Genomic DNA, 9,469 nt, shown 5'->3' with positions numbered 1-9,469 from the left:
CCTCTTGTTATGGCAGTGCCAGCAAGGAGACCAGCCCTGACACAGCCATTCATATTGCTGGCTACTGACTGCAGCCCCAGAGTGCTGCTGTAGAGACAACAGGACTGTTGTGAGAAAAACAAGACCTTCAGCCTGCACAAATGAGAGGACTTGAGAGCACTGTGGCGGTATAAAGAGATCAGAAATGAAAAGAACACGTTGAGCTGCTGTCTGCGGCTGCACCTCCCTAAATCCAGACAAAGTAGGAAGAAAGAAATATTAAGCAAATGTCTATTTTGAAATCTTTTTAGGTATCTTATAATGTATTCAAGGAATCTGGTTACATGTTTTTATGAGCTCTTGGATAGAGAAAATGGAAATTAGGTAGGAAAAATGTGAAACACATTTTTATTTATTTGTTCAATAACATTTTATTAGCACATTGCTATATCTCACATAATCAAACAATCAAAGATGCATAAAACATAAAGTACCATCACTGGGAATCGTGCGAAAAAGATGTGCACTATATTGTAGCTGGAATAGTGCGTATTGCAACACCTTCCTGAGAGCGTGCTTGATCTCCCTGTTCCTCATGCTGTAGATAATAGGGTTCAGTATTGGAGGAACCACTGCATACAGAAGTGCCACTGTCAGATCCAGGAGTGGGGTGGAAATGGACGGGGACTTCAGGTAGGCAAAAAAGACAGTGCTGAGAAACAGGGAGACCACAACCAGGTGAGGGAGGCACGTGTAGAAGGCTTTGTGCCGTCTCTGCTCAGAGGGCATCCTTAGCACAGCCACGAAGATCTGCGCATAGGACACCACTATGACAATAAAGCAGCCAACGCCTAAACATACACTAAAAATGAGAAACACAACTTCCCTGATAATTGATTCTGAGCAGGAGAGCTTGAGGATCTGGGGGATTTCACAGAAAAACTGATTCAATACATTGCCTTGGCAGAGAGGCAGTGAAAACGTACTGGCAGTGTGCAGCAGGGAATGGAGAACCCCAGTGCCCCAGGCAGCTGCTGCCATGGTGGCACAAGCTCTGCTGTCCATCACGGTCTTGTAGTGCAGGGGCTTGCAGATGGCAATGTAGCGGTCATAGGACATGATGGTGAGAAGGGAATACTCTGCTGAGAGGGAGAAGAACATGAAGAACACCTGCGCAGCACATCCTGTGTAGGAGATGGCCCTGGTGTCCCAGAGGGCGTTGGCCATGGCTTTGGGGAGAGTGGTGGAGATGCAGCCCAGGTCGAGGAGGGCCAGGTTGAGGAGGAAGAAGTACATGGGGGTGTGCAGGCGGCGGTTGCAGGCTACGGCTGTGCTGATGAGGCCGTTGCCCAGGAGGGCAGCCAGGTAGATGCCCAGGAAGAGCCAGAAGTGAAGGAGCTGCAGCTGCCGTGTGTCTGCCAATGACATCAGGAGGAACACGCTGATGGAGCTGCTGTTGGGCATCTGCTGCTGGTGGGCTTGGAGTCCTGTTCAGAGTGCAGAAGATAATGACAAGTCCAGACGATTCTCATAGACACTCCTCCTACTATACTATGAAATGCTTTCATTCTCCTATGAAAATATTCATTTAACAACACTAATTGAATTTAACTTCATTAAGTTCACCATTCTATAAGCAGAAGAAGACATGGAGCTTTCACCTTCTTTTCATCTTCTAATCTTATCCCATCTCCCTAGACTTTTTCATCTGTTTCACGTCTCATATCTTGACCTTCACTGCTGTTAAAATCCTCAGTCCCAACCTTTGTTCCCTTCACTTTCTTTTCAGGAAACATGCCTATTTGCAATATAAGTGCATTATTCTTGTCAACAAAATTGACAATTTTAACTAGTTCCACCCTTGGAAAGGATCCTTTTCATGAAAGGGGAGGCTGAATACACTTCACGTGTGACAGTTCACAAAACTAGCAATTGACTGAAGAAGAATTGGGAATCCCAGAGCTGCGTTTATATTCGACAGACTCTTAGATTTCTGCTTCCAATCTTTTCCTCTTCCATCCAAACAAGAAATAGAAAATTGCTACGTTGGCTCTCCTCTTGCAAAGGGCCTTCACAAACATTCAGTTGTGCACTGGAGCTGTGATCCTTCTGGCCCAGGCAGCAGCTGTGGCAGCACAAGCCCTGCTGGGGGGCTCCTTCCCCCCACACGTCTCCCCGCAGCGCCCTGGGCAGCTCCCCAGGCAGGCTGAGTGCTGAGCCTGGCAGGCGGCAGAGTCCCATACCTGGCACACAGCCCCTGGGGCACAGCAGGGACCCTTCTCTGAAGGACAGCCCTGGGCACCCGCCTGCAGCCCCGGCTGCACAGCCTGCAGCCATGCTGGGACATGCAGCCCTTAGGTCTGTGCTCTGACACTGCAGCAAGGAAGCCCTCAGCTGGAGCAGAAGGATTTAACACTGTAAAGAAGCATGCAGTGCCTGAAGTCTGATCTGCTACAGGATGTCCCAGATTAAATTAACCCTCTATGAATAGCAGCTGCAATACCTACTGCAAGGGACTTACCGTGTCATGGTCTGTGAGCAATGTGCCTGCAATGAGCTCACAGCCCACTCACACTGCATACATCCTGTAAGCTCTCTCCAATTTCTCTCTTCTTTTTCTGTCACCTGCAGGCTGTGCTGTGCACAAGAGCTGCTCCTGGGCACAGCTGTGTCTCTACAGCACCATCCACTTTTATGAGCTCCCTTTGTTCCAGGAGCGCGGCCCAGCTGAGCAGCAGAGAATGTCAGTTTTATCCTTCCCACTCATCTCTTCTGAGATGTCCCTGTGTCCTCATGGCCATCAGCTCCTGAGAGGCAACAGTATCATAACTGTTCTTTAAAATCTGCTCCATTATCCACCAGTCAATTTTTAACATGAGTCCTACCAGAGGGTTTTTGATGAAACAAAAAGGGCAACCAGAAAAGGACAGGGAGGGTTAAGACAACTTCCCTGTGCAGGGCAGTGATCCAGCAGAGGCAGTGCAGGTGCCTCATCCCTAGATGGAAACCCTGGGGCTGAAATGGGATTCAGCTCCCCACAGACCCACAGGAGCTGGGATTCCTCTGGTTCAGCTCAGATGTGCACAAGGAGTTGTACAGTGCTGCTTTAATATCTTCTCTAAACCCAACTATAAATAAACAGACAATAAATGTCTGCTGGATTCTTCCTCTTTAAGCTCTCCCCAAATACCTCTCCATTTTGCTGAACAAATACTGAAAACCCGAAGAAGATAACAGGAAGGCACAAAGAGGCTCTTTAGGTTATAATGGGCCCTAGGGCGCATTTGATGCTGATTCGATCAGTCTCCAGTGCAGAGAGAAGTTTGCACAAAGTACTCAGCAAGACAAAGTCAGAAGTAACAGTGTAGTTTCATGGAGTATTAATGAGCCCACTGAGGGCCATTAACAAGCAATCTTCCCAAGGGACTTGTTAGAGAAGATAATTGGAAGCCACGACTACAGGCAGGCAAAGGCACTGGCATGGTGACTCTGATGCTGAGAAACCCCTCTTTTGCCTTATGAAGCAGAAAGGCCAAGCCCTGATCCCCAGGCCCTTGGCAGGGAAGACCTCATGCTGACTAAGGATCTTTCCTGAAACAGTGAGTTGGAAGTTTGTATGATGTTAAATGAAAGACATGGGGACAGAAGATCCCAGGCTCTGCGTGGGGTGCAAGGATGCTGTGAGGTTCATGTCCCTTAAGCTCTATGTGTCTCATCGCAGGTTGTGGGTTGTGAGAAGGGCCCAGTCTGAACAAGCAGTCAGTTCCAATGAAACTCTGAACTTCAGATCTCTCAGTTCCAGTGCCCTCCTGTGCACACTCTCCCCTAGTTCGATGTCCTTTATGTTCTGCATTGCCCAGAAGTGCACCCAGTGCTTCAGGTGAGGCTGCAGCAGCGCAGAGCAGACAGGGACGATCCTTTCCATCACCCACCTAGCAAGAACTTGTTCCTGTGCTCCAGGAGACTGTTGGCCTTCCTGGTTGCCTGGGTGCCCTGCTGACTCACATTCAACGTGATGTTGACCATGACCCCCAAACCTTTCCAGTCAGACTTCTCTCCAGTGTCCCATATCCAGTCAGTGTGTATGTCCAGGGTTGCCCCTACCCAGATGCACAATCAGGCACTTGTTCATGTTATACTTTATGGACCATCTGGTACTCATTTCTCTCTGCAAGTCCTCTCCACCCTCGGTGGAGGAAACAGTTCCTCCTAAACTGGAATCATCAGCAAACTTGCTCAGAACTTCTTCTTATCCTTGTCATGGTTTTGTCATCTTTGCTATTGGTATTCCGCATCATAACATCATGTGGAGTGCAGAGAAGAAGAACTACACGTCCCAGAGGACCTCACGGTCAGAGAGGGAAACACGTCACAGAAGTGACGCTAGCTCTCTCTCTCTCTCACTGCCTGGCAGTGAGTGGGAAACCTCTCTCTTTCTCTTTTATTTCACTTGATTGATTAGTCTCAATTTCAAATAGATTGTAATTAGTCAAAAAAGTTTTCCTCCTTAGATTGTTGCCACTTCTCTGTTTGTTTCCCTGAGCCGAGTTCCCATCTCTCTACCCCTTTCCCTTATTTCCTTCCCATTTGCCAGGGGTTGGGGTGGCAAAGACCTATTGCCCCCCTGTCATAGACAGAGACTTATCTAGATAACACCATGACACCATGCAGTGTTCTCAAAGGTGATTCAGTGTCTCGAGAACTTTCCACTCGAGCATTTCCTAACCAGTTCAAATGCTGAGAAATGCTGGTTTGGAAGTTCAAGAAGTGTGGTAGTCTGCTGAACTTCTCACAGGGCAGTGTGTAGGATACCCCACAGTAAGAACCATCAGGGGGTAATCCCATAAACACACACATCTCTTACCAACACTCAGACCATTTCCAACAGCCACGTATTGGATGCTGCTCCTGGACTGATGTGACACAGAACAGCGTCAGTGCCAAGGGCTTTATGAAGCATTTCTTTTCTGAGAACACCTAACAGATATCAGGTGGGTCCCTTGGCTCATTTCCCAGTTGGTTGGCAATTTGGATGCACTGTGGAGGGTTTCCATGCAAATCATCACCAGTTTGACCAAAAGGGGTGACAGAAGGGCTCAGAAGGGGTGGTGTCACTGTGCAGGGAGCACCCGAAAGACAGGACGAGCTGAAAACACCCTGAGCCCAATGGTGGAGTTGAGCAGATCCAAGGACGGATATCAATCACAACCCACAAACACAACAAACTAAGACATAATACTATGACACCAGAACATGTGACACAGAGGTATATTCAGGATTCCGGCACGGTCACATCTTCGGTTTTTCTGTCACAAAACACAAATGAGTAAAGGCAGCTCTCAGCCATTCTGTGTTCAGTCAAGGTCCCATGGGGATCTTCTGTGAAATAGAACAAGACCCCAACTCGCCCTCTGGGGGCTTTGTTCATATGGTTAAAATGAGGGAGTAACCCAGCAAGTGTTAATTTTAGATTCCTTTTTGGGGGTGTCCTTAGCCTTCCAAGGGTATTTCATAAGGGATTTCATTAAGGTGAGGGAAGGTGGCCTCAGGTTGGCTGGATCGATCCACACAGGCTGGCCAGGGAGAGAAGTGTTTCCCTGGCTTCTCGGCAACTGGATGGTGACTCACAGGGGCAAATGGCAAGGATGGAGCAGAAGGTGTTAAATCGAGGATCTTCTCCTTTTGTTGTAAGCTTTCTGATACATCCACCCTTCGCTGCCCTCCCCCACCTCCTGCCCACCTTGCGCTGGAGGGGGCAAAGGCAGCAGCTTTCCTTGAGCTTTTTGAGCTTTTCTTCTGGCCACCAGTTAACTGATTTCTCTAACCTGACCGTGGGTAATCTGCAGCGACTCGGCACGGACTCAGATGTGAACGATCCAAATCGTTTATTACAAGTTCTCACATCCCTTATATACCTTCACAAGTTGTTATTTTCTAACTTTCCCATCCGCCCTTACAACTTTCCCAAACATCTTACATGTCAACAAAGCATTCTACAAAACACTTTTCAACTGTCCATGCAGGCACATAACCAATCAGAGCTGTGAGACTCTTCTTCTCCTTGCAGAGGTGTCCTTGGTTCCCATGCTGTTTATCTTGCTCCACAGCTGCTGCTCTGAACAGCTTTTCTTGTATTCCCACAATTCCCCCTTTTTTGTTTATTGACAAGCTACTACCATACTATAAAATAATAACACTAATTATATTAATAACATAATCATTATAACTCAATCAAGGCCTCGATTGACAATACTCTAAAAGTGAAAAAAGAGACAAGTCAAATACAACATAACAACATTACTGTTAAACCCACTAAAAAGAACAAACATGTTTGTACTGCAACCTAAGTTTCTGCAACCTGAAAATAAATCCATGAGGGTCCCATTGTGTTAATCTGTAACTGATCAGGAAAAGTCTTCAATTTTTATATACTCTGATATATTGATTTTTAATGACCACTAAAATTTGTGCAGTAAATGCTTTTAAGATGTTCATAACCATGCTCTACCAACTGAGTTATCCGGGCTAATAAGTGATTAATGATCGCACAATTTAATGGAATATCATGTCAAAAAGAACCAATTTTAGAGGACAAATGTACTAGAGTATCACTAGGGGCATTAATACTTATTGACCCTTGAGAAACAGCAAGCCATGTTGGTGGTGGATGTGACAGGTAGTGCCAGCAGGGCGTCCCCTGCTTCAAGGTGCACATTTCCTCTCTCACCCATCACAGATTCTCTCCTGCATTCAGGGTCTGAAGGATTTCTTCCAGTTGTACACCACATCCGCATGGCCAGTGCGTGATATAGAGCCCAAGTGGAACACCTGCTTGGAAAACAGAATAAACCATCAAATTTAGTTCTATTAGCGTGCACTTTTGTCTAAAATGATGCATGGTTATATTTTCAGATCCCAATTAATTGGATGTAAAAGAGGTATCCGTTCTATGATACAGGGTCATCTCTTTGCCTGGGATTCCTTTCCAGGTTTTGTCTTTGCAAATTAAGAAAAGCTAATTAATAGGCTAATAACATCATAACCAAACAGTACTAAAACATTAAAAGAGCTATTCCTGTAGATTCTAGCATTGATTAGATCAAATCCTGTTTAATACACATCTGATCTATTATTAAAATAGAAGAAGCACACAACATCCTAGCTAGTGCCATAAACTCTAAATCTTGAGACTGCATTCACCTGTATGTGCTGTGGAAAATACGTAAGAAGAATGAGTATCTATTGTTACAGGTGCATATTTTAGACGGCCAAATTCAGGAACGTGAGTGACATCTGTCTGACACAGTTGAAGAGGTGCTGTGCCACATGGATTTGTCCGAGTCGGAGGCAAAGAGCTATCAGTCAAATTATGTAGCTGATATTCAGTCATAAACACGGTGTATTGCGTAGGAGAGAGGATCATTCTTAACACAGTTTTCCAATCGTGAGGGGTCATAGCGTAACTGTCACTGTTTGTAACCAAAAGATTGTATGTAAAGGCTGACTGAACTCTGAATGTTCTCACTGACTCCCTTAGCTCCTTCACTGCCTCATAAGGCAGAGATTCCAAACGGGGGACCTGATTAGGAAAGGTCTGCAACGTGTCAGCATCACCCCTTAATATTGTTTCTTTTTTGCATTGCTCTAAGACATCACAGTACGCTGTAGGGAAATTTGTCATTCCTGCTTCCTTCAAAGTATCATCAGGAGGAAATGCGTCCGATTCTCTTTCTGGATCTTCTGGACCGGGGTCACAACGATCCCCTGGTTTCGATCCGTCCGTGTCTTTAACCACGTTACACGCCGGCTGCACAGACGCAGCAGCGCATGACGTGGGGGGGGAGGAGGGCAGAAGCGGCGCGACGAGCGTCGTAGGCGGAGCGAAGGGCGAGGGCGCCGTAGAGGGCGGCAACGCGGCGAACGTCGGGGGAGGAGCGAACGGCGGGAGCGCGAAGGGGGGCGGCCGCGGCCCCTCGTCTCCCCGAATCGGGGAGGGGTCGGAGCCGCCAGTCGGATCCGGGCACGGGCCGCTTTCCGCAGCGAGAGGCAGCGGCGGGGTTGGGACGGAGGGTGGCAGGGAATGGTCGGAATAAATTCTTTCCCGTCGTGATTGCTTAATCCCTTCCATTATCCGGCTCCAAACGGGCAACAGCTTAGCAGCCTTTCTGTCTTTAGCGAGAGAAGCCTCGTAGAGTTTTGAGCCGATTTTGTCCCAAAGTTCTCCATCGAGAGAGAACTCAGTTTTTGGAAATTCAGGGACATTTTTGTTTATCCATTTAAGAAGAGTAGCTAATGCTGAAGTAGACACAGTCTTATCCTGATACGGTAACACTGACCGCAATACTTCGAGATTTACATTCTGCTCCTTCGGTAGTGAGCTCCCCATAGTTCCCGACTGCTCACCTTCTGTCCTGCAGAACGGTGCGGGTGCGCGCGAAACAGTCTCTCTGAAGTTCAGTCGGGCGACGCTGCCGGACCGGGCTCGCTCAGCCGCGGGTTGATTTGCTCCACGTTGTGGGCGCCATTTGCAGCGACTCGGCACGGACTCAGATGTGAACGATCCAAATCGTTTATTACAAGTTCTCACATCCCTTATATACCTTCACAAGTTGTTATTTTCTAACTTTCCCATCCGCCCTTACAACTTTCCCAAACATCTTACATGTCAACAAAGCATTCTACAAAACACTTTTCAACTGTCCATGCAGGCACATAACCAATCAGAGCTGTGAGACTCTTCTTCTCCTTGCAGAGGTGTCCTTGGTTCCCATGCTGTTTATCTTGCTCCACAGCTGCTGCTCTGAACAGCTTTTCTTGTATTCCCACAGTAATCCACCCGTCCAATCTCGTGGAACGCCCTCTTGTCAGCCAAGTGTCCAGAGACAATTACGTTTCTAGTTCACCTACCTGTTCTTACTGCCAATGAGACCCCTCCAGCCCCACTGAGCTTTGGGCTGGGTGGCCCAGGGGCAAGGCTGACTGCTGCAAGCCTCACTCCCCTTGGCTCAGATTTACTGTTGGAAGAAATCACCGTCCCATATTTTCACACAGCGTGTAGCTTTGCTGAGGGATTTCTTGATCATCACGGGACGTCACTGGTCATCAGGGTCTTCACTGGGCACCAGAGGGCAGCACTGGCAAGGAAAAGCCTTGTCCCTGCAGGGTTTGTCCCCAAGGACTCAGGGCAGGAGAAGGACTGGCAGCAGCCAAGAGACCCAGGGCAGGACGTGGGTCCCCTGGGGACAGAAGCCATAGCCCCTGTCCCAGCTGCATGGGGACTCTAGCCATCCATAGGGCACCCTGAGCCTGCCCCCTCCAGATCCATTCCTCTGCACAGCTCCACAGCAACACATCCCAGCCCCATCCTCTCCCCAGTGTCACCCCTCAACTCACAGCTCCAGGAGAGGGAGAAAGCAGAGATGGGTCAGCATTGCCAGGCGGGGCAGGCAGCAGTGCCAGCATCATCATGGGCAGCTGGCCACGTTTGTGA

At 47.9% G+C, this 9,469-nt stretch overlaps 1 protein-coding gene across 1 annotated transcript; it reads right to left on the bottom strand.

The window, feature by feature from the left end:
• Positions 1 to 5,847: 5,847 nt before the first annotated feature.
• LOC146754639 (uncharacterized) lies at positions 5,848 to 8,365 on the bottom strand. The gene is made up of 2 exons (XM_085527808.1): positions 7,180 to 8,365; positions 5,848 to 6,807 (listed from the first exon to the last, which is right to left on the bottom strand). The coding sequence occupies exons 1-2, from the start codon at positions 8,363 to 8,365 to the stop codon at positions 6,710 to 6,712; spliced, it is 1,284 nt and encodes a 427-aa protein (XP_085383934.1). The 3' UTR covers positions 5,848 to 6,709.
• Positions 8,366 to 9,469: the final 1,104 nt, after the last annotated feature.

Source organism: Coturnix japonica, chromosome W, assembly GCF_054131305.1.
Source record: "Coturnix japonica strain WE chromosome W, WE-NBRP24, whole genome shotgun sequence".
Lineage (NCBI taxonomy): Eukaryota > Metazoa > Chordata > Aves > Galliformes > Phasianidae > Coturnix > Coturnix japonica.
This window is presented reverse-complemented; position numbering and strand designations above follow the sequence as displayed.